The sequence below is a fragment of the Theropithecus gelada genome, chromosome 4 (genome assembly GCF_003255815.1).
Source record: "Theropithecus gelada isolate Dixy chromosome 4, Tgel_1.0, whole genome shotgun sequence".
Lineage (NCBI taxonomy): Eukaryota > Metazoa > Chordata > Mammalia > Primates > Cercopithecidae > Theropithecus > Theropithecus gelada.
Genome location: NC_037671.1, coordinates 51963596 through 51990473, shown reverse-complemented (window position 1 = coordinate 51990473; position 26878 = coordinate 51963596). Strand labels below are relative to the sequence as shown.

The 26878-nt window shown below is 35.9% G+C and overlaps 1 protein-coding gene across 3 annotated transcripts; it reads left to right on the top strand.

Moving 5' to 3' along the window:
- Nucleotides 1-26566, top strand: CRISP2 (cysteine rich secretory protein 2). Of its 3 annotated transcripts, XM_025383091.1 has the most exons (10): nt 52-81; nt 1312-1415; nt 2618-2627; nt 4683-4757; nt 12881-12997; nt 13728-13815; nt 15108-15253; nt 15662-15759; nt 17696-17784; nt 26316-26566. In XM_025383091.1, exons 4-10 carry the CDS (start codon nt 4692-4694, stop codon nt 26441-26443), a joined length of 732 nt encoding a protein of 243 aa, XP_025238876.1. In that variant the 5' UTR covers nt 52-81; nt 1312-1415; nt 2618-2627; nt 4683-4691; the 3' UTR covers nt 26444-26566. The 3 variants fall into 3 exon arrangements, with proteins under 3 accessions (XP_025238874.1, XP_025238873.1, XP_025238876.1); XM_025383089.1 differs by lacking the exon at nt 2618-2627 and having other exon boundaries at nt 1-81; XM_025383088.1 differs by lacking the exon at nt 2618-2627 and having other exon boundaries at nt 23-101.
- Nucleotides 26567-26878: the final 312 nt, after the last annotated feature.

Here is a 26878-nt window from a genome sequence, read left to right as displayed (position 1 = left end):
ACACGCGGCGCCTGGCAAGTGCACAATCGCGGTGAGAGGGGCGCGCGGCAGCCGCCAACGCTCCGGCCCAACTGCCGGAAGGTCTGTGCTCTGGAGCCAGGGTAAATATAAGACCCAGACTGGAGACTAGAAATGGCTAGGGACGGGGAGGTGTGGTGAAGCACAGGGGAAAGAACCATCGTTGAGGTGAGAGGGCTTCTGATCCTCCTTCGCTCCTCTGCCGGCACCTGGAGGGCACATCGCTGATGTCCGGCAGACTGAGAGTTCAATTTTGTTGCTTAGCACCGACCTGCCATAACTTTCAACATGCTTCTCTATGATTGGTCTATTGAAACTCTTTACCTACCTTAAAAGATAAATCATTCTAAGTACAAAAGACCCACTGAATCATAGTAGAAGCCTGAAGCCATCTCTAAATCTGCTTTTTACGAAGTCAGATTAAGACTCTTGGCCGGGCGCGGTGGCTCAAGCCTGTAATCCCAACACTTCGGGAGGCCGAGACGGGCGGATCACGAGGTCAGGAGATCGAGACCATCCCAACATGGGCTAACATGGTGAAACCCCGTCTCCACTAAAAAATACAAAAAACTAGCCGGGCGAGGTAGCGGGCGCCTGTAGTCCCAGCTACTCGGGAGGCTGAGGCAGGAGAATGGCGTAAACCCGGAAGGCGGAGCTTGCAGTGAGCTGAGATCCGGCCACTGCACTCCAGCCTGGGCGACAGAGCGAGACTCCGTCTCAAAAAAAAAAAAAAAAAAAAAAAAACTCTTAGTTTCTAATAGGTGTTTTGAATGTACAGGTATTAGAAACTGTAATAACAATTAGAATTGGGGTTATTGACTCTGCTGGACTTTATATCATCTATTGGCTTCCAGAATTAAAAAAAAAAAAAAAATGAAGAGATAAAGCTGTTACCCCCAAATCCACATAGTTAATACTTACCATGTGGGACACTGCTTATGGAAATGATCTTTTAAAGAATGGATTGAAGTCCTAGATAAGGGGATGGGAGTCTTGAAAATAGGTTGCAATGTTCCAAGCAAGTTAGCCAACTAGTAGTTACTGAACTTCAAGAAGTCCACTTCTTTGTTAGTGTTTGAAGGAAATATCAGGACGTTGAAATACAATCTGACCTCAGAAGGACAATATGGTCTTAACGGTGAGATCAAATAAATACAGTAAAGTATCAGAAACAATACTAAACAATTGAGTCAAAATTTAAGTTTGTGACAAAGATTATAGACACCATCTATAAGGGTATTTTTCACATCTTTATTTTAAATATTTTGTAAATATTTTGTTTCCTTGTTCTAGGGCTATAAAATTATACATCATGGCCCTCCTAAAGACACTCTAGGAAAACCATGTCATCCTGATCTTAAAACACCTGCAAGAAAGAGCACAGTACTTCACCATTAGTAAGTAGCAAGGAAAAAAAATGGTAGCCAACTTTTCAACTATATATCAATGTGGGTTTAAAGAAACAAAATGTAATTATATGGAATAGAAAAAAATATTTTTACTTGAATGTACTATCACCAACAGTGACATTGCTTTCATTGATGCAATGGAGATGATTATAGGTTAGATGGTTGAGAGTATGGGAGAGAAGAGCAAAGAGAAGAATATGGCATCATGGCCTATTATACAATTCTGGGTCATCAGATGCAAACAATGGGTGATTGAGCTATACAGAAATCTTCAGGCTTCTGTGTATTGCTTTCAATGAACTGATGAGGACACAGCAGCCCATATGTTAGAGTATTTTCCTAAACTTAGCCAGAAGGTCTCTAATAGAACCAGGCCTTGAACATACGAATCTCGAATTAGATTATACTGATTTTTTTTTTCCTATAACACCTGGAAGGAAAAACATGTCTCTTAAACCATTAGAAATTAGCAATTCAATCGAACAGCATATGTTTACAGAAAGATCTTATGTGCTCAGCAATCTAGCAGGCATTGCAAAGGATAATAAAAACATGGATAATTTCCATTTATTTGTATTATATGCATAATGTGTTTATTGTATTAGAGGTGTTACATACATTGTCCCTTCCAGTCTTCAAAGCAAAAACCTGTAATATAAAAATCTACATTTTACGTAAGAAAAAAACTGAAGTTTGGCATAGATTTCCCAGACCTGATGGTTTCCAAAGACTGCACCTGTAACCAATAAGGCGCAGGTAGTTGATAACTAGAAAGCAAAAATCATAGACAGCTGAACTATAAGAGTTCAACTATAAGGCAGAATCCTGGTAACCTTCACAGTAATTAACCTGTCTTGGGTTGTCAGTAGAGAAATACCAGTCCAAAAAGGCCACATCCAGATTATAGTGTGCCTAAGGAGAAGGGAGGACTGATTAGAAAGGGAGAGCATGATTTACTTACTCATGTTAAAAACTATGTGGGAAGCAAATAATGTCAAAAGCATTATCAGACAACTGGCAAGGTAGTTTGAGGCTACTGGTATGAAAAATACTATTTCAGAACTTTGTTGACTTAGATTTATTTAACAAAACCAGAGTTTGCCAAAATAGGAATATGTGTAATATATATGCTGCTCTAAACCTTCCACCTTATTTCTTTCTAAAGATAGCAGATACTTCATCCTGCTCAGAGAACCAACAGTAAGTGATAATTCACTGATTTTAATGTGAATATTTTATCATGCCAATCATTTTTATGTTGTCAAGGGTGAAATGATTAGTGAGTTTGCTCATGATTTTATCTTTTGTTTTTTGTTTGTTTGTTTTAGAGACAGGGTCTCTTTCTGTCACCCAGGCTGGAATGAAGTGCTGTGATCATAGTTCACTGCTGCCTCGAACTCCTGGGCTTAAGTGATCGTCCCACCTCAGCCTCCTGAGTAGCTAGGAATAGAGGCACTTGACACCATGCCCAGCTCATTATGTTTTGTTTTTGTTTGGTTGGTTGGATTTAGTAGATGTGAGGTCTCACTATGTTTTCCAGGCTAATCTTGAACTCCTGGGCTCAAGTTATGTGCTGTCACCTCAGTCTCCCAAAATGTTAGGATTGCAGGATGTGCCTGGCCTATCCATGATTTTCAAAACTTTGATAAATTTGTATTGAGAATGACCTCAAGTTAATTTTATTCTTTTACAGTTAAGAAGGTAAATTATAGCAGTATCATATCCCCAAAAATTTGATATATAAAACTTTTTTACATTTTTTTCTAAAAATAAGTAATGGAATTAATTCTCATGTTTGTGACTTTAAACAATTATACTAGAACTACCTTTAATAGGAAAATGGAAAAATATGGCTGTTTAAGCATATCGTATAAGCTGGCATATTAATGATTTTACTATTAACATACACAGTTATATATCAAGAAGGAAATTATTAAAGTAAAAATAGAGGGTCTCCATTGTGCTGCAACAATGTCTGCCTTTTCCCAATTAAAACTGTGTCTCTTTCAATGAGTCAATGTCTCTTTCAAAGTCATTGACTTTGAAGTCCTAATTGAATGAAGACTAATTTCTGACATTACCTATGCATTGGCATAGGTTAATTAACTGTCTTAAGCCTTAATTACATCATCCATACAATATAAATAGTAATACCCAGTAAGGTATGGGAGTGAAATTGTACATCATTTTCCACAAACCATCAATAAATTGTTCATCCCTCATCCCTTTTTTGCATACCATTGAGGATAAAGGCAATGGATGGAACAAGTATTAATGATACACTATTTACAGTAAGTGAAGCCTGAGAAGTATCACAGATAAATTGTTTGGAATTTTCTTTCCTTCCAAGAATTTGGGAGTGCCAATCCCACACACATGAAACAAATCTAGGGAGCATAACTCTTAATTTACAAAGTAAACAATTTATATGTCTAATGACAGAAAGGTGAATGTTTCTGAAACTAAGTGGTTAAGTGGTCTTGTTGCTTCATCTGAAGGATGTAGGACTTTTTGACATATTGAGAAAGGACAACATGGGTAACAAAATGCTGAGTATCTTTTTAGGAGATAATGAAAATATGAAACAATCTTCGTACCAAATAATGGATTGAGTAAACTTGAACAAGCTATATATTCAATGCATTAGTTGTATTTTTTCTATACAGAGAAATTTGAAAATATTCACAAGTATAAGGAAGAAAATAGATGTAACTTCTAGTTACTCCATTAGGGAAATAACAACTAATAAAGTATTTGTACAGCCATATCTGTGTAATCACAACCTTGTCATCTTAATTAGAGTCTGGTATAAATAAAAGGACAATCCGTTATACTTTTCATGTAGAATAGCCAATTGAGAGATGGTACATATTAAAAATAAACTTTTCTCCAAAAATTGAGATGAAGAATGAATGTCAGTACTATAATTAACTATTCAGGAATCTGTTTTCTTTTTGATGGCATAAGGGTAGCAGAAGTAGGCAGAAAGAAGGGAGTATGTCTCTATCTTTTATAGATGTACCTCAAGGGCATCAGTAGAGTTCTTCAGCTTATTTTTTTATTGTCACTATCAGAGACAAGGTTAGCCTCATTATGATTCTACTGGTACTATACGGCAATTCTTGTTTTGCTCCATTCTTAACGAATCTGGGAATTACAGTTCCTTTGAAATAATCGAGATTATATTGGTATTCTCCCTCTTAGAAGTTTTTAAACTACTTATTTCAATGCAGACTTTTGTTTTTCTTGACTTAGTTTTCAGCAATGGCTTTACTACCGGTGTTGTTTCTGGTTATGGTGCTGCTTCCATCTTTACCTGCAGAAGGAAAGGTAAGGTTAAAATGGAAAATCTTTTCAGAGCTATCCAGCAACTTTGTGGTATGGCAGGCTATTTTGAAAGTAAAGGAGGGTAAGAGAGTTTGGTATGTCAGAGTTTCCACTGGTTCTCTCAGAGTTCTCAGACCACTTAACACAATTATTCAGATGAAAGGCCAAGGCTATGCTGTATGTGTTCTGCATGTGTATGCTAGCCACCAGTCACATGTGACTACTGAACACATGAAATGAAGTTTGAACAGGCAAGATGTACTCTGATGGTAAGAAACTCACCAGATTTCAAACATGTAGAACAAAGAAAGAAGAAAATATCTCATTTTTTTATATTGCCTCCATGATGAAATGATAATATTTTAGATATTCAGTTAAATAATATATTAGGTTCTTAGGGTGGTTGCAACAAATTACCACAAACTAAGTGGCTTATAACAGCAAAAACTTTTTCTCTCACAGTTATGGAGGCCAGAAATCTAAAATAAAATTATCTACTGGGCTTAGCTCCCTCTGGAGGATCTAAGAGGGAGGGATCTGTTCCATGCCTTTCCCCACCTTCTGGTGGCTTCTCCCACTGCTTGGCATTCCTTGGCTTGTGGCTGCATCACTCCAATCTCTGCCTCCATCTTTACATTATCTTATCCTCTCTGTGTGTCTCTTATAGAGGCACTTGTCATTACATTCAGGGACAACTGGATAATCAAGGATTATCTCATCCTGAGATCCTTAACTTAATTACATCTGCAAAGACTTTTTCCAAATAAGATCACATTCACAGTTTCTGAGCATAAGGACATGGGCATATCTTTTTGGAGACTACCACCTAACTCATTACAAATAAAATATATTATTTAAATTAATATCACTTAAAAATTAAAATGGCATATCATGTTGAAATTATTTTTCTAATAAACATCATTGGTCTGTGGGGTTAGAAAGCTGATGATAGTTCTCTTACCCCAATCTATTTTCTGATTTCCTTAATTTTATTTCTTTTTAATGAGATCCCTATACAAAATTAACAATATACTTATACAATATTAAATTAGCACAACTTCTCCACTATGTTAGCACATTTAATTTTTATAGTTAGGGTATAAGAATAATTAGATTTTTATTTTTAATTAAGAAAACAAAAACATTTAATTTTTATAGTTAGGATATAAGAATAATTAGATTTATATTTTTAATTAAGAAAACAAAAATGCCGACTCTAAAGGTCTTAGTGGTTTGTTTAGTAGTGATAATAGAGTTAGTATGTGAAGGGCCAAGAGGATTTTGAATTCAGATCCTAGAGTTATTTCTAATATGCTACTTTGTTGAATTGACTCTATAATATGGTCAGCAATCTTCAATGATAAAATGTGAAGTGTTCACCTACAGTGTGTATCTCCTAGCCAGGAAGCCTCTGAAACAGCTTTGGCATTGCTGTTTGTTGTCACATCTTCCTTTAACTCCGTGCACATTAGTCTCACTAGGACTTTTCAGACTGGAGGACTCTGACACTCAGTTCAAACTTCATTTGGCATTCAGAAATATAGTCATTGTATTACTGTAATTAAATTATCAATGTGCAGGTAATTTATTCATCACCTACGACCTCATTCAAATAATTTGCTGTTCTTTTCATTTCTTTCGCTGAAAGATTTTCTTTCATACCCCTTTCCAATCCCCTTTAACCTCTCTGGCTCATCTCCTGGTCTTCATTTATAAAATTATTAAAAAGTGAGATGTCATTTTGTTTTGGCACCACTAAATGTTTGAAATCAGATGCTCTGTAAACACTCTGCCCAGTATGATTTTCTGATGTTTTCAAGATGCCTGGAAAACTCTATTCATCTTTCAAAACCCCAGAATCACATTTTATGAAGCTTTCCCTGACTTCAAAGAAGAATTGATCCCTCCTTCCTCTCTATCTTGTAGATCCCTAAGATCAGTTTTGTTATCATGTGTATTGTAATTTTTACTTATGTCACGTCACCTATTCAATGTAAACTCTTTAAGGATAGATACCATATTTATTTTATTCTCAATATGTTTAATGTTTCTAGTCAGGTAATAGCTTTATTAACACATTTAAAAATACATATCTTTTTCAGTACAATTTTATCTACAAAGCAAGAAGGTGTGAGAAGCAGGAAATAATTTAGAAATTAACTTTTTAATGTGTTTTGAAATGAAACCACCATAACCAGATTTTTTTAGGTCAAGAGGAAATATCCAGGGATGTTATTTTATGCTTTGATGTGATGCAGAAGTCTGCTTCTACTGATACTTTATATGCACATCTTTTCTAACTTATGAGTCAGTAACTTTGCCATATTTATTGGTACAATGGCATCTGCTATCAGTCCCTGTTGTTAGGACCATAAAAGCAGGAAAGAGAAATTCACATATAGTAGATAATGGCAATAATGTGCTCAGACCTATGGTATAAGAATTGTGAGAGCCTTAAGGGAACTCAGTATGGGAGGAGAGAAGGATAACTTATTGCAAGGTGTCAGAAAAAATCTATAAGGGGCACTATTCCTTTTAGACTTATACTTCAAAATCTTCCTCATACCTATATAACATCATACTCCTGTGTAAATCTAGGTCATCAAATTGCTTGGACCTTGATCCAGCAATTTTCAGACCCTATTCCACCTCCAGGCTTAGCAGGCCCCGTACCACACACACAGACAAATATACAACCACAAAGATAAACCAAACAGATTAGGGCCCAATTTCATACTTTATCAGTTATGTTTCTGTTACTAAAAGGAACAAAGTCAGCTACAGATAGATTTGATCCCTCCAAATTGCTTTAAATTGATTTTTTAGTATTACAAAGTTATCTTTTATGCAACCCATAAAATTTGCTACATAATAGGTATAATGGTTTTATTATAGTACTGAATGCAGACATGCACTTCAACTGGGCCTAAACATTTTTCCTTAAAGGCAGATACCATGTCAAGGAAAACTGCCCCATAAAATTTAGGATGAATCATGGGCTCCAGCTTTACCCTACCTTGCAGCCTGATCAAATGTGAATGAATATATCTCAAGGTTTTTAATTTGCATGCTTATAGTTATAAAATATTATTATTCATATGTCTATATAAATCATATTAAAAGTTCCCTTGCTGGGGGAAATGGTAGATAGGAGGCATGACTAACTTGCTGTTGTCACTTGGATAAACAGAACAATATGTGGAGATTCACATCATGAACTTTTGCGTCAAGAACCACTGCAGGGGCATGGCAGGAAAACTGAAAGAACTCACAGACCCTTTGAAAGAAGTGGCTTGCCACTACAAACTCTGTGAGTTCACTGAAACACTGTGAGTGCCCAAAGTGTGAGGGAAGAAAGTCTGCCTCTAAACACACATCCTCACTGAGGAAGCTGAAAATCCAGATCATGGGAGAAGGATTTAACCTCACTTAAAGCTGAAACGAATTTAGAGAGCCATGCAAAATAAAAAAGAAGAAGCAGCAGTGAGAAGAGCCCTGTAGGCAATCCCAGTCCCCACAGAAGCCCAGGGAAGCCATTTCTGACTTTATCTCACAGAGATCCTCAAGGAGGGAAGCCAGTGGAATTAGGGAGGAGACTTCCAGCTGAACTTTGTAATAATTTTGACCAAGTACAAATTTTTCTGGGCAGATCTGGGATTGTGAATGAGAAGTACAGATATGAGTACAGAAGCTGCAGCAGGTGGGAAGTGGGGAAAGGCCTGAAAGCCCTGCTTACTGTCTCCTTGGGGAGGCTTGTAGCCTGGACCAAGATCTCAGCCTTGCACAACAGAGGCCTGGATATAAATTCAGCTCTATTGGCCGTTGAGGGAGCACAGCAGGGGTGAGACTGGCCTTGCTGGCTGAGTAGGAGCTTCGTGAAGCCTGTCACTGCTGGCTTTCCACTCCTTCCCTGGTGACCTGTATGAAGCAGCAGAGGGAGCCATAGCCCCCTTGGAACATAACTCCTTTGGCCTGAGAACCACACCCCCATCTTCCACAGTGGGTGCAGGAAGCCCCTACCAGGGAGAGTCGGAGTTCAGGTATGCCTAATCCTGCCCACACATGATGGTCTTTCTCTACCCAACCTGGTAGCCAAAGACAAAAGACATAAACTCATGGGAGCTCTATGGCCCTGTCCATCACCTGAAAAACCTGAATACTTATCCAGGAGACCTTAGGGCAAACTTGTATCCCCCCATACTACCACAGCTTATGCTGTCTTGAAACCAACTCAGGCTGTTACAGCAACTCATAACAGAACAACTGTACTCCAAGGAAGGAGAAAACAACAGTTAATCCCACTGCCTATAACAATCCCGGCTAACCAGAGGTCCTGAAACTGTCCACATGACAACTTCACTATTAGCATAACCAACATTCAAGAAAACCAGTGCACTAAACAAAACTACAACCAAGGACTCTCGGAGTCCACTTCACTCCCCTGCTACCTCCCCTGCAGCAGGTGTCAGTGTCTGTGGCTGAGAGACCTGAAGATGGATCACATCACAGGATTCTCTGAGGGCACTCTCCAGTACCAGCCTGGAGTCCAGTAGCTCTGATGGGTGGCTAGACCCAGAAGAACAATAACAATCACTACAGTCTGGCTCTCAGGAAGCCCCATCTCTAGGGGAAGGGGGACCACATCAAGGGTTCAAGGCAAGAGTACCTGAACAGCAGCCCTTGAGCCACAGACCGTTCCTTGAACATAGTCTACCTGATGAGAAGGAACCAGAAAAACAATTCTGGTAATATGACAAAACAATGTTCTATAACATCCCCCAAAAGATCATACTAGCTCACCAGAAATGGATTGAAACCGAGATGAAATCTCTGAATTGCTGGAAAAAGAATTCAGAAGGTTAATTATTAAGCTTCTCAAGGAGGAACCAGAGAAAGGTGAAAACCAACTCAAAGAAATTTAAAAAGTAATGCAAGTATGAACGAAAAAATTTCCAGAAAAATAAATATCAGAAATAAAAAACAATCACAACTCCTGGAAATGAAACACACTTAGAGAAATGCAAAAAATACTGGAAAGTTTCAACAACAGAATGTAATAAGTGGAAGAAAGAATTTCAGAGCTTCAAGATATGGCTTTTGAATTCTAACAAAGACAAAAAAAAATGATAAAAAGAAAATGAACAAAGCCTCCAAGAAGTTTTGGGATTATGTTAAGTGACCAAAGCTAAGAATAATTGATGTTCCTGGGGAAGAAGAGAAATCTAAAAGTTTGGAAAACTTATTTGAGGGAAATAATTGAGGAAAACTTTCCTGGCCTCGCTGGAGACCTACACATTCAAATACAAGAAGCTCAAAGAACTCCTGGGAAATTCGTCATAAAAAGATCATGACCTGCGCACATATTCATCAGGTTATCTGAAGTCAAGATCAAGAAAAGAATATTAAGAGCTGTGAGGCAAAAGCATCAGGTAACCTACAAAGGAAAATCTACCAGATTAACTGAAGATTTCTCTGCAGAAACCCTATAAGCCAGAACAGATTGGGGTCCTATCTTTAGCTATCAATGTACACAAATCAGTGGTACTGCTATACACCAACAGCGACCAAGATGAGAATCAAATCAAGAACTCAATACCTTTTACAACAGCTGAAAAAACAATAAAATACTTAGGAGCATACCTAACCAAGGAGGTGAAAGACCTCTACAAGAAATCTCTGAAACACTGCTGAAAGAAATTATAAATGACACAAACAAATGGAAACACATCCCATGCTCATGGATGGATAAAATCAACATTGTAAAAATGACCATACTGCCAAAAGCAATCTACAAATTCAATGCAATTCCCATCAAAATACCATCATCATTTTTCACAGAACTAGAAAATACAATCCTAAAATTGTCATGGAGCCAAAAAAGAGCCTGCATAGACAAAGCAAAACAAAACAAAAATATCCTGGAAGGATCACATAACCCCACTTCAAACAATACTACAAGGCTATAGTCACCAAAACAGCATGGTACTATATAAAAATAGGCACATAAACCAGTGGAACAGAGTAGAGAACTCAGAAATAAGGTCAAATACTTACAGCCAACTGACCTTAAACAAAGCAAACAGAAACATAAAGTGGGAAAAGGACACCTTATTGAACAAATGGTGGTGGGATAATTGGCAAGATCCATGTAGAAGAATGAAACTGAATCTTCATCTCTCACCTTATACAAAAATCAACTCAAGATGGATCAAATACTTAACCATGTAAACTCTAGAAGATAACATCAGAAAAACTCTTTTAGACATTGACTTAGGCAAATGTCTAAGACCAAGGCAAATGTCTTATGACCAAGAACCCAAAAGCAAATGCAACAAAAACAAAGATAAAAACATGGAACTTAATCAAACTAAAAAGCTTCTGCATGGCAAAACAAATAATCAGCAGAGTAAACAGAAACCCCAGAGAATGGGAGAAAATCTTTGCAAACTATTTATCCAACTAAGGACTAATATCCAGAATCTACAAGGAACTCAAACAAATCAGAAAAAAAAAAATCCCATCAAAAAGTGGGCTAAGGGCATGAGTGGACAATTCTCAAAATAAAATAGAAAAATGGCTGACCAACATATGGAAAGCTGCTTACATCATTAATATATGCTTAACATTATTAATTATTAGAGAAATGCAAATCGAAACCACAATGAGGCTAACACCTTATCCCTAAAAGAATGGCCATAATTTAATTTAAAAAATAATAGATATTGGTGTGGATATGGAAAAGGGAACACTTTTATACTGCTTGTGGGAATGTAAGCTATTACAAGCACTACGGAAAACAGTATAGAAATTCCTTAAAGAACTAAATGTAAATCTACCATTTGGTCCAGCAATTTCACTACTGAGTATCTACTCAGAGGAAAAGAACTCATTATATGAAAAAAAGACACCTGCACACTCATGTTTATAGCAGCACAATTCACAATTGCAAAAATATGGAACCAGCCTGAATGCCCATTAATCAATGAGTGGATAAAGAAAATGTGACATATATGTATATATATTATATTATATATAATATATAATGTATACATATATACATATCGTGTGTGTGTGTGTGTGTGTGTATATATATATACACACACACACCATATAATACTGCTCAACCACAAAAAGAAATGAAATAATGGCATTTGCAGCAACCTGGATGGAGTTGGAGACCATTATTCTAAGTGACCTAACTCAGGAATGGAAAAACCAAACATGATATGTCCTCGCTAATAAGTGGGAGCTAAGCTATGAGGATGCACAGGCATAAGAATGATACAATGAGGCCAGGCGCGGTGGCTCACACCTGTAACCCCAGCACTTTGGGAGTCCTATACGGGCGGATCATGAGGTCAGGAGATCGAGACCATCCTGGCTAACATGGTGAAACCCTATCTCTACTAAAAATACAAAAAATTAGCTGGGTGTGGTGGCGGGCACCTGTAGTCCCAGCTACTCGGGAGACTGAGACTGGAGAATGGCGTGAACCCGGGAGGCGGAGCTTGCAGTGAGCTGAGATGGCGCCATTGTACTCCAGCCTGGGGGATGGAGCAAGACTCCGTCTCAAAAATAATAGTAATAATAATGATACAATGGACTTTGGGGACTTGGGAGAAAGGGTGGGAGGGGGGCGTGGAATAAAAGACTATACGTTGGATACAGTGGACACTGCTTGGGTGATGGGTGCACCAAAATCTCAGGAATCACCAGTAAAGAATTTATTCGTGCAACCTTTTACCACCTGTTCCCCCAAAACTGTTTTTTGAAAAGTTCCCTTGAAACAGAAATCGACATTTGTGGCCTCCGAGGGGTTTTTAGTTTGTCATGCCATGAGTTACTCACAATTCCCAAAGCTTCAATCTACTACTTTCCTATTTAAACATTTCAATCTACTACTTTACTATTTAAAAGTTATATCTTCAACTCAGATTTAGTGACAATGCTTAACAACTAATGATGACTTTTAATATTTAAATATTTGTAATATTTAATATATGTACATGATAACTAAATATTTTGCACTTTTTAAAGTGACCTTTGTTCTCTTGCATTAACTTATTCACTATTATATGAAATTTACAACATTGTTAAATAATAATTCTAATTTTATTTTCTTTTAGGATCCCGCTTTTACTGCTTTGTTAACCACCCAGGGGCAAGTGCAAAGGGAGATTGTAAATAAACACAATGAACTAAGGAAAGGAGTCTCTCCACCTGCCAGTAACATGCTAAAGATGGTAAGAGGCAGTGATGTAACGAGATGGGTGTGAACCAGCTGTGGCAGGAGCAGACGGCTGGCCACTGGCATCTCTTACAAACTTTGTGGTTTACAAAGTTGTGTCTTTTTTTTTTTTTTTTTACAATGGTTAAAAAAACCAGTCAATTATACAGGGTTATTAAATTTGGAAGGCAGAATTGGAAGTCAAATATTCAGGCATCCAGTGTTAAATCATTACACTTTTTGTTCATTTTCTTTTCCGGTTTAAAATCAAGAAATCCCCTTTCCTTCAGGGTGTCAGCTGTTGTGAGTAAAAGCCCACTTCCCAGGGCACAGTCCCTGAAAGACAGGTATCTCTGATACGAAAGCAATGGCCTACATGTGAAAACAAATGGAATTGGAAATAACGTTGGCCAGCTTATTACTATTAAAATATAATGAGGATATTTCACCTGCTTATCAGTATTTACACTAGCATCATTAATAAATATCCTAGGTATGGCTGCTTTGCTATCATAAATAATGACATATTATTGTCTTATTTTGCCTTTTAGGTATATTACCTATGGACTACCCTTCATGTGTAAACTGGCACCAGAACAGATAAAAACACTTAAATATATTTTAATAACAGTAGTATTAGAGAATACATCCACAGAAATTTTAAACTATTTACAAATCAGATTATAAAGTGTATGTTTCATTGTGGCTGAATCATTAAGTGTATTTTGTTTTCTTGTGACGTTTAGGAATGGAGCAAAGAGGTAACAGCGAATGCCCAAAGGTGGGCAAACAAGTGCACTTTACAGCACAGTGATCCAGAGGACCGCAAAACCAGTATGTAAATTAGTAAATATTTGTTGAATAAATAAATGAATAAAACAATAATAGAGCATTGTAGGATGCTCTATAATAAGAAGACTTTGAAAATAAATGTTATTTATACTGCTGTCTTTTTGAAGTCAAACTATCTGTATACAGAGGGATATTTACAGTAAGAACAATGTTGTGCTTTTTTATTGTGTACGTTATGCAAATAATTTTGCTTCTTGCAACCAGTTCATGAATACAGCAGATTTTATATCATCTTTATTTTTGTAAGTGTAAGGATTAGAAAAGCCAGAATTTGAAAGAAAAGTGACTCACCCAAGAACATAATCTGAAACAGTGTCATACTAGAAATTTTTAACCAAGCTTTCTGATTTCTAACCCACTGCCCTTTTTGTTAATTTATGTAGCTGTCGGATGTTTTGAAATCTATTCTTTTGTATCCATAAAATATATTGAACTTATGATGAATTATTCCTTTTTTGATCTAAAGTGGATAAAAGTGGATAAAGTGGATTTAAATTTATCATATTCAAAATTTCTATAAAAATGAATATTTTTGAATATGTTATTTAAAAAATTTTTAATATGAGGCAATCAAGTATTTTTTGTGGACTGGATACCTACAATGCACAGAATGCTACATTTGAGTTTTAAAAAGACTTATCAAGGATTATAAAATCTAGTAAATGCCCAAATAACTTATGAAGTGTTTCTGGGCTGTAAGGCACTTCTTGACAAACTCACAAGGATTTCAACTTGTGATATCTGATTTCCTGGTTAAGAGAAAATCCATAAATTTTGAAAACTGTTATCCTTCCTGGTGTCACTTTTCTCTTTCTTGGGACTCTTAAAAACAGCCTATAAAGTCTTTTTTTCAGATTTCACACAAAGTCATATACATTTATTTAGGGTCCTATATTTGAAAAATCTCTGTTGAGGGTTACTAGAGCAAAAGACAAAATGTAAGAATTGGTCACTGCCTTTAGCAAGCTTACCATATAAAGCTGGGAACACTCAAGGCATACACATGGAAAATTTAGCATGCAAGGATTTTTAAAGAGCAGAGTGTTAGCCTACTCAAAGTTTTATGTGGTCAGGCCAGCCTCAGTGTGTTAGGCAGTTCAGTGTTCTTATCAGCTTTATAGCTGATAAGGAACTGAAGCACTCCTTTATGTATTAATCAAGAGTTAGCATCTGCTGGACCCTGGGTTTGAAAGGCAACATCTTTGTGTTTATGCAGTCAATTTCTTTTACCATTGCATGTTTATTACCTTGCTCATGAATGATCTGCCCCTTAGGTACAAAATGTGGCGAGAATCTCTATATGTCAAGTGACCCTACTTCCTGGTCAGCTGCAATCCAAAGCTGGTATGACGAGAGCCTAGATTTTGTCTATGGTGTAGGACCAAAGAGTCCCAATGCAGTTGTTGGACATTATACTCAGGTAAGAAGAATGCATGAAAATACCTATGTCACAAATGTTCTAATAGGAAAGCTTCTCCAAATTATGACCACTGCAATGTTCAATTTAGGAGAACAGTCCGAGTGGGAAGAATACAGTCTTGGAATTTGGCTGCTGTAGAGCTGTCATTTTTGTCCATTGTCAGCCAAACTCTTAGTAGGAAAGCATACTCTGTATTGTTCCTACATTATAAATTTTAAAGTGATGAATGTACAGGAAAATTAAATATTTTTAAAATTTATGACTTTGGTTCAATAATTTAAATATTTGTATGGTGTATGTCTATAAACTAAAACTAATTTTTCAGTTTTATATTTGCTACTATTTCTTTATATATTTTTCCTCTTCTCTAATGTACTTTTGTATATTTATTCCATTGTTAATTTGCAGCTTGTTTGGTACTCGACTTACCAGGTAGGCTGTGGAATTGCCTATTGTCCCAATCAAGATGCTCTAAAATACTTCTATGTTTGCCAATATTGTCCTGCGTAAGTAGACTGTTTAGCATTTAATGGCAATAATTCTATCTGTAATTTATTTTTTAATAGTTCTCATATCTTAAACCAGAATGAAAACATATCTCAATAAAGGGGAGGGGATAAATGTTTGGAAATGTTTTTTAAGGTTGAGACACTTTCAACTTCCCAGAGGAGAACAACTTCTCAGTTTCAGTTATAAAAACTGAATCATTCCTCATTAACAGAATAATGTCTTTTCTTTCAGTTGGCTTTCCCTCAGCTTAGGGTTACTCTATGAGCATGTGTAATATATATTTCTCTAGAATTAGTATCATCACGTCTTGCTAATTTCATACTCTAGGAGTATAGATGCTTCAGGGTGCTGGTGAGATTGCAAATGGAAGATGGATTGTGATTTTGGCCCTTTCTGCTCCAATATTCCTACTTCTGCTTATGTAACACACACACACACACACACACACACACACACACACACATTCACAATTACCATTACAAATGGTTCATTCATTTGGATTTCAATGGCTTTTCAGGACATCTTTATTTCAGAATACAGAAAGGATAACATCTTAAGTCTCTGATTCTCAGAATTGTTCACAGAAAGCTCTTTAACTATCTTGTAAAGTTTGATTTGTAGCAGTAAACGTGCTCCTTCATTAAACAATACATTTAGAGTTCTCCACAATAAATCCTATGGATATTTTAAGGAGATATTCACGATATGTTAATTTAAAATTTAATGTTTGAAATTCTTTACCACTGGAGGCTGCGGTGGGGGACACAACTACAGGATTTGTTTCGAGACTGTAGATAACGAAGATGATATAGGGTTCCGGTTTGAGAAGTATAACCTCCCAAGTCATTTTCCTTCAAGTACCTATTAGGATTTAAGTAGAGAGAATTGAAAGGCCCTAGGAGGATGTATCCACACTCACTGACTGGCCCTCAGAAGGGAGGCATCCGCAGCCAGGTGTCAGAAGTGACAGTTGGAATAGATCATGAGGGAAGTCAAGGGAACTAGAACTTTTAAAATCCTTTTGTATCTGTTTCACAATTTTCCAAGAGCTCATACACATACAGCTATATTCTAGGCAAAGAGACTGAGATTTAGCTGCACTTCCTTGGGTCCTTAGCCCACTTGGTCTATTGAGATTTCGACTCCTACATATTTTTTAATGAATTTAATGGCCAATAGAATAATGATCATCATTAACTTATGGTTAGTCATTGCAAAACTATTATATCCTGGATATCAGTATTTATCAAAACTTTTCTGTAATTTTTTTCTTTTTTTTTACTTTAAGTTCTGGGATAACAAAAACTAATATTCTGTTTTGGTAAATGTAAAAATCTCATACATGCCACCTCTAGAAACTCACAAACCTTCCTAAGCACACTCCTACAAACACACCACTAACTACTGAAAAATCTCAACCTCCATCTAGAAGAAAAAAATACTCTGGAGGTATATTTTTCATAGTTTCTGTTAGAGACACTATGGGTTTTTTCAAATGGAAAATGCTATTTTAACATTGCATATTAATTTCCTGCTACAACCTGGTACTCCTAGGATCTTGTCCTTTCCCTCTACAAGATATGTTTTGTCCCTTATTGGCACCTTGGGATACACTGCCTTAGTAATTTGACTAAATATACTGGGAGATAAAGATAGTGTCGCCACACTGAATATACTCTGAAAATTTCAGACCCTTTTCTTCAAATTTAGTTACCCAGCCTGTGATATTATGGTCAAGAAGATATGTCCATGTGTGAAGCGTTTTCTTAATTTGGGTTGTTATCTGAAATACTCATTGGGAATTGTAATTTTTCAGTTTTGTTAACATACTAAAAACACTGAATAATTATTTATGTATATTTGATGATTGATACTGCCCTTAGAGTATAAACAGTAAAGTGAAAAATATTTGACATGTATTTCAAATTTCAGTGGTAATAATGTGAGTAGAAAGAATACCCCTTACCAACAAGGAACACCTTGTGCCAGTTGCCCTGATAACTGTGACCAAGGACTATGCAGTAAGTTTGAAGTGATTAGCTTGCTATTATTTATTATATAATTGATATTTTCTTTTCTTTATATAATTTAACAAAACTCCTAAAGTAATGAATTGAAATAACGTATTTATGAAAAAACCCCAAAAATATTCAACAAAGTATGCTTAAAAAAACATTTTACACACTGGAGGAGCTACATATTATTTGTAATGAAAAGCATATTGCCCTATGTAACATAATGGAGTATTTATCATCAATGTGTTTTTGTGGCTCTGCAGAGCCCATTAATATTAACCATACACCGTTTGGTAAATAGTTCAATTATCAAAGTTCATTTAACTGTACCAAAAGTGGTATTTTAAAAGAATCAAAATGTATAAATCTAAGGTGTGAGACCAAATTATGGCTCAGTCTAGACAGGCACGCCAAATATTACTGTTTATTTGTGGTAATGTGTTTGTCATGCTGATTTCCTCACTTCTTTTTTATAGTGTAATTAGGATCATAGTGTTTGCCTTAATAAATGATTACTTGCCCTATAATTTCATAATTGTTTTGTGTATATTTTTATGACAAAACTCTATCTATATACAATATTGGCTCATAGGACCTGTGCACATATTTTTGCAAAAGGAGAAAATGAAATACATATCATATATCTCATTTAATAAATTGCCATGAATAGAAGTAAAAATAGCTGCTGGCTTTCTGTAGTTGGGATACTTTTATTAAAATTATTATGAATGATAAAGTTGAAACAATCACTGAAACTTTTACCTCTTCAATGCACTCACCTTTACTAAGCATTTTTTCTGACCCAGTTATATAGCTGTATTTCAGAATATTAATGATACCAAAGCTATAAATCAGGCAGAGGTGGGCAGATAACAAGGTCAGGAGTTCGAGATTAGCCTGGCCAACATGGTGAAACCCCGTCTCTACTAAAAAGACAAAAATTAGCCGGGTGTAGTGGTGGGCGCCTGTAGTCCCAGCTACTTGGGAGGCTGACGCAGGAGAATCGCTTGAACCTGGGAGGTGGAGATTGCAGTGAGCTGAGATCAGCCACTGCACTCCAGCCTGGGCAACAGAGCGAGACTCTGTCTCAATAAATAAATAAATAAAAGAGAAAAATAGTTGAATACTTATACATTTGCTGAATGTAGTTTGCTAACAAGTCTGGAATTCATCTGTCATAGTATCAGCTGGTATCAGCTGCTGTGACCATGGGATTACCTGCATCACCCCTCTCATAAATCCTAGGTAACACAGAGTGGAGAGAGACACTGTCCACTTGGGGGAAGAAGGAAGTGTGTGGGGTACTCTGCCTTGGATTTAGTACTGGGCCTGCCACAACAAAATACATACCAGGAAGAAACCCACAGCTCCTAAATCCAGATTGGTATGCATAGATAGAGCCTCTAGACCCACCACAGCACCAAAAAGGAATCTGCTGCCCCAGTGGGGCAGACTCAAGTCTCAGTACCACTGGTCAACTAAAATGGCCTCAGACCCAAAATGAATTGTAGTAGCTGGAAAGTCATAACAGCTGCTGGCCTTGGGCAAGCCCTGGTTCTGTCCTGGTCCGAGAGTCCATGGACTTCAGATGCATCAAAGCACAGTGACAGCTGTGGCATCCAGGGAATTGTCCATGTTACCCTTCTCCTAACCAAGTTTGCAGCAAATCTGGGTTTAGAACATCATCTAATAATGAAATAACTGCCATCTTAGGAGACTCATTAGTCTCCTTTAAATTCTTGGAAGGCCTTCTGAAGAAGAACAGGTACAAACAAGTCCAGACTGAAAAGACTAGAATAATTAATTCTTTAGTGCCTAGATACTGAGATAGTAATCCGCAAGTTTCAAGAACATTCAGGAAAATATGACTTCATCAAAAGAACTAAGTAAAGCACCAGTGACCAACCCTCGAAAGATGGAAATGTGTAGTCTTTAGGGTAAGGAATTCAAAATAGCTGTTTGTAGGAAGCCCAATAAACTTCAATAAAACACAGAGAAACAATTTAGAAATTTATCAGAGAAATTTGAAAACGAGATTGACATTAAAAACAAACAAACAAACAAAAAAACCCAGAAATCCTGAAGCTGAAAAATATGATAAATAAACTGAAAAAAACATTAGATGGTCTCAACAGCAGAATTCATTAAGCAGAAGAATCAGTGAGCTTGAAGACAGGCTATATGAAAATACAGAGGAGAAAAAGAGAAGGAAAAAGAATGAACTTTCTTCACTGATCTACAAGATCAATAAGACAGCATCAAAAGAGCAAATGTAAGAATCATTGGGATTCTAGAGGTAATAAAGAATGAGAAAGGAGTAGCAACCTTATTGAAAGAAACAACAAACAGAAAACATTCCAAACCTGCAGAAAGATAGAAATAGCCAGTAAAGAAAGGCCAAAGTTTATTAATCAGATTCAACCCAAATAAGACTACCCCTTGGCATATAATTATAAAATTCTCAAGGGTCAAGGAAAAAAGAGAATTCTAAAAGCAACAAGAGAAAATAAGCAAATAACATGTAACAGAGTTTCAATACACCTATCAGAAGACTTCTCAGTAGAAACCTTACAGACCAGAAGGAAGAGGGACAATTTACACAAGTGCTAAAAAATGATTTTAAAAAACCTACCTAAAATATTACACCCAACAAAACTATTCTTCAGACATAAAAGAGAAATAAGGACTCCCAGACAAATTCTGGAGTAATTCATTATTACAAAATCTGTCTTAAAAGAAGTGCTAGGCTGGGTGCGGTGACTCATGCCTGTAATCCCAGCACTTTGGGAGGCTAAGATGGGCGGATCACGAGGTCAGGAGATGGAGACCATCCTGGCTAACACGGTGAAACCCCCTCTCTACTAAAAATATAAAAAATTAGCCAGGTGTGGTGGCAGGCACCTGTAGTCCCAATTACTCGGGAGGCTGAGGCAGGAGAATGGCCTGAACCTGGGAGGCGGAGCTTGCAGTGAGCCGAGATCGTGCCACTGCACTCCAGCCTGGGCAACAGAGCTAGACTCCATCTAAAAAAAGAAAAAAAAATGCTGAAGGGAGTTCTATCTAAAAGAAAAGAATGCTAAACTGTAACATGAAAATATCTAAAGATATAAAACTCACTAGCTGAAGTAAGCATACAGAAAAATTTAGAGTATTCTAATACTGTAATTGTGGTATTTAAACCACTCATATCTTTACCATGAAGACTAAAACAGCAAAACTGTTAAAAATAATAACTATAACTTAAGGTATAAATTGAGACATTCAAAAGTCAAAAAATATCATGGGTATATGAAGTTAAAATGTAAAATTTTTGTTTCTTTTCTTTGTGATCAAAGTTGTCATCATTAGTTTAAAATAATTTGTTATAACTATAAGAACTTTTGTAAGCCTCATGGTAGCCACAAAGAAAAATCCTATAATATGCACACTAAAAATACACTAAAAATAAAAGGCAATTGACGAAAACATATGACCAGAAAAACTCACTTAACAACAAAGGAAGGCAGCAAGAGAGAAAGAAAAGATTACTAAACAACCAGAGAATGCGTAACGAAATGGAATTAGTAAAATTCTTACCTATCAATAATAACCTTGAATGTAAATGGACTTAATTTTCTAATAAAAAAACACAGAACAGATGAATGGATTAAAAAAAACAAGACCCAGATGTGCTTCATACAATAAAAAACTCATTTCCCCTGTAAAGACATGCATAGAGTGAAAGTAAAGAGATGAAAAAAGATATTCCCTGCAAATAGAAACCAAAAAAGAGAAAGTAGCTATAAGGCCATTATTTAATGATAAAGGGGTCCATGTGTTAGGAAGATATGATAATTATAAACACATATACACCCAACATCAGAACACCTAGCTATATAAAGCAAATATTAATAGACTTAAAGAAAAAGACAGATAACCATTTAATAATAATAGGGGAATTCAACACCTCACTTTTAGCAATGGACAGATTATTCAGACAGAAAATCAACAAAGAAACATTTGAGTTAAACAGCTTTCCGGACCAAATGAACCTAACAGATATTTACAGAACTTTCCATTTGGTAGCTACAGAATTCACATTGTTTTCATCAGCACACAGGATATTCTCCAGAGAGAACACATAGACCAGGAAACAACTCTTAAATTTTTAAAAAATGGAAATCATGTTAAGTATCTTTTCTAACTACAATGCAATAAAACTAGAAATCAGTAACAAGAGGAACTTTGAAAACAATACAAATACATGGAAATTAAACAAGATGCTCCTGAATGACCAATGGGTCAATTAAGTAATTTTTAAAAATTAAAAAAGTTTCCAAATGAATAAAAATAGAAATATATCATATCAAAAAGTATGGGATACAGCCAAAACAGTATTGAGGGAAAGTTTACAGCATGAAACTACTACATCAATAAGTAGAAAGGTTTCAAATAAGCACCCTAATAAATGATGCACCTCAAGGAACTAGAAAAGCAAGAGCAATCCACACCCAAACTTAGTAAAAGGAAAGAAATAATAAAGATCAGAGAAGAATAAACAAAATTGAGGCAAAAAATATAAAAATATTAAAGATCAAAGAAACAAAAGGTTAGTTTTTTGAAAAGATAAAGAAAATTGGCAGATCATTAGCTGGACTAAGAAAAAGAGAGGAAAAAATAAAATATAAAATCAGAAGTGAAAAGCAGACATCACAATTGGTGCTATAGAAATGTAAAAGAAATGTAAAAGACCATTAGAGACTATAATGAACAACCAAGAAATTGGAAAACCTAGAGGAAATGGATAAATTTATGGATACATACAACCTACCCAAGATTGAACCAAGAAGAAACAGAAAACTTGATTAGACCAATAATAAATAATGAAATTGATTCCATAATAAGTCTCATAACAATGAAAAGTTCAGGACAAGATGACTTCGTTGCTGAATTCTACCAAACTTTTAAAGAGCAAACACCAATTCTTCTTGAACTATTCAAAACATTTGATGGGGGTGGGGAAATTCTTCTGAACTCATTTACAATGCCAGCATTATCCTGATACAAAAACCAGACAATGGCACAACAAAAACGAATGAATATAGATGCAAAAATCCTCAATAAATACTGTACTAGTAAAACAAATTCAACAACACGCAACAAAGATTATATGGCATGATCAAGTGGGATTTATCTCATATATACAAAGATGTTTGGACAAAATACACCACCTTAACAGAATGAAAGACAAAACCATATGATCCTCTCAATACACACACACACACACACACACACACAAAAAAGCATTTGGTGAAATTCGATAAAATTCAATATCTCTTCATGATAAAAACTAGAAACCAACTAGGCATGGAAGGAACATATCTCACCACAATAAAGGCCATATATGACAAGCCCACAGCTAATATCTTACTAAAAGGTAAAATGTTAAAAACTTTTCTTCTAAGATCAGGAACAAGACAAGGATGCCCACTCTCACCAATCTTATTCAACATAGTATTGAAAGTTCCAGCCAGAGCAATTAGACAAAAGAAAAAAATAAAAGGCATCCAAATTGTAAAGAAGGAAGTCAAATTTTCCCTGTTTGCTAATGACGTAATCTTATATTTAGAAAAACAAAGAACTCCCACCACACAAAAAACAAACAAACAAAACTCTTAGAACTCATAAACTCAGGAAAGTTGCAGGATGCAAAACCCAAATAGAAAAACCAGTTATGTTTCTATACACCAACAATTAACTATCTCAAAAAGAAAGCAAGAAAACAACTACATTTACAAATGCTACAAAATGAATAAGTAAATACCTAGGAATAAATTTAACAAAGGAAATAAAATATTTCATAGGAAAAACTATAAAACACTGATGAAAGAAATTGAAGACTACACAGAAAAAAATGAAATACATACTATGTTCATGGACTGGAAGAATTAATATTGTTAATAATGATCAAACTACCCAAAGCAATTTACAGATTGAATTCAATCTCTATCAAAACATTCATGCCATTTTTCACAGAAATAGAGAAAACAATCCTAAAATTCATACAGAATCACAAAAGACCCTGAATAGCCAAAGCAATTTTGAGGAAAAAGACAGAGCTGGAGGCTCTGGCTTCAAAATATACTACAAAGCTATGATAACCAAAACAGCGTAGGCATAAAAACAATCATGTATACCAATGAAACAGAGAACCTAAAGATAAATTAACACATTTATAACCTATTGATTTTTGACAAAGGCACCAAGAACATACACTGGGGTAAGGACTGTCTCTTCAGTAAATGATGTTGGGAAAACTGGATATCCATATGCAGAAGAATGAAACTAGACCCCTATCTCTCACCATATACAAAAATAAACTCAAAATGGATTCAAGATTTAAATGTACAACCTGTAACCATGAACTACTTGAAGGAAGCAATGGGGAAATCCTTTGGGACATTAATCTGGGCAAAGATTTTATGGAGAAGACCTCCAAAGCACAGGCTGCAAAAGCAAAAATAGACACATTAAACTATTATCAAGCTGAAAAGCTTCTATGCAACAAAAGAAACAGCTGATAATGTGAAGAGACAATCTGAAAAATGAAAGAAAATATTTACAAACTGTTCATCTGACAAGGGATTAATATCCAGAATATTCAAAGACCTCAGCAACTCAGTAGGAAAAAAACACATTAAAAAGTGAGCAAAGGGCTGGGTGCGGTGGCTCATGCCTGTAATCCCAGCACTTTGGGAGGCCGAGGTGGGCGGATCACGAGGTTGGGAGATCAAGACTATCCTGGCTAACTAAACCCGTCTCTACTAAAAATACAAAAAGAAAAAATAAAAAAATTAGCCTGGCATGGGCAACAGAGTGAGTCTCCATCTCAAAAAAAAAAAAAAGAAAGAAAAAATAAAGAGAGGAAAGTACATGAATAGACATTTCTCAAAAGAATACAACAAATGGCCAGCAAGTATTTGAATAAAATGGTCAACATCCCTAATCATCAGCAAAATGCAAAAAACTACAATGAGATTTCATCTCACCTAGGTTAGAATGGCTATTATCGGAAAGACAGAAAATCAAATGCTGGCAAAGATGCAAAGGAACTTTTATCACTGTGGCTGAAAGTGCAAATTAGTACAGTCATTATAAGGAACATTATGGAAATTCCTCAAAAAAAAAAATGAAATTACTATATGACCCAGCAATCCCACTACTGAGATACCTCCAAATGAAAGATCAATGTGGCAAAGAGATGTTTGCACTCCTACAAATACTGCACGATTTCACTAATATGTGGAATCTAAAAAGGTTAATTCAATAGAAGTAGAAAGTAAAATAGTGATTGTCAGTGGCTGGAAAGGGTAGGCGGGGGTGGAAAGGGGTGGAGAGGGGTCAACGAGTGCACAGTTGCAGACAGGAAGAATAAGTTTGGTATTCTATTACATAATAGAGTGACAATAGCTAATAATAATTATGTCTCAAGAGAGCTAGAAGGATTTTTGATTGTTATCACCAAGAAATGATAACTAACTTATTAGAAAGAAATGTGTTTAAAGTGATAAATGTGCTAAATACCTGATTTGCTCATGATGTAATGTATACGTATATCAAAACATCACACTGTACCCAATAAATATATGCAATTATTATGTACCAATTATATATTTTAAAATTAAACTTTTTGACAAACATATGCCTTTACTACAGGACTAGCAAAATGAGTTTAAAAAATGGACAGGTTTGAGAGACAGAAAGTAGAATAGTCAGTCAATGTTTATCCCCTGTGCTGGGTGAGTGCTGGCCAAAAGAAGAAACGAAAGAGTTCAAGTTGATTCCAGTTCCTGGCTTAAATTACTGAGTAGTTGGAGTGTCATACCCCTTAGATTGTGGGAGTGATGCAGGGAGATCACTCCTGAGAATTCTCAGCCTTTTAGCTAATACAAGAAGTTTAATTTGAGTTTTATTGAGTTTGAGGTCCCCGGGGAACATCCAAGTAGAAACATCAAAAGGAAAAGGGCATATTGTCCTTGTTTTATACTTTTATCCACCCATAAAGATTATTAACTCAAAAAAAGCATTGGAGTGTAATGCCATGCTGCCCAATATTATGATACGATGGAAACAGTCCCTATCAACATGTGCTACTAATCACACTTTGAACACTTGAAATGTGGCTAATAAGATTAAGAAACTAAAATTTTGATTTTAATTTAGATACCTATGTGTAGCTAATGGTTCCCATATTTGGCTATGCAGGCATAGAAAGATTTAGTTACATTCATATTATTCTGCTTGCTGAGGGGGAAAAGTAAGTAGGTCAATTTATTTTAGAAACATATCACTAAATGTAGAATTTAAACAGTGATAGATTTATCAGTGAGCTCAACTAAGACACCTCATATGTCCCTTAAGACGTGAAAGACCCATTATAGTGTAAGTGATGCTAACTTGTTTGCTCCCTCCTACCCCCTCCCCACACACTTTGAATGTATGGTTTTGCTGTTACTGAGGAAAATGATAATGACATAATTAATCTGTTTTTGTTACAGCCAATAGTTGCCAGTATCAAGATCTCCTAAGTAACTGTGATTCCTTGAAGAAAACAGCTGGCTGTGAACATCAGTTGCTCAAGGAAAAGTGCAAGGCTACTTGCCTATGTGAGAACAAAATTTACTGATTTGCCTAGTGAGCGTTGTGCAGGACTACATGGATAAGGGCTGCGTCATTTAATTGACACATACCAGGGGAAATTGTATGTATGTTAGTTACAAATTTGATTTCAAAGAGCAATGCATCTTCTCCTAGATTCAAAGAGCAACGCATCTTCTCCCGGATCATCACAGAAATCACTTTCAGGCAATGATTTACAAAAGTAGCATAGTATATGACGACAACTGCGAACTCCGACATAAATTTAGTGCTTTATAATGAACTGAATCAGATTGAGGATTTTGAAAACTGTATAACCATAGGATTTAGGTCACTAGGCCTTTGGATCAAAATGGTGAGTTACATATAACCTGAAACATGCTGAAGAAGAAGACTGTAACATCATTGCCATTCCTACTACCTGAGTTTTTACCTGCATAAACAATAAATTCAAAGCTTTACA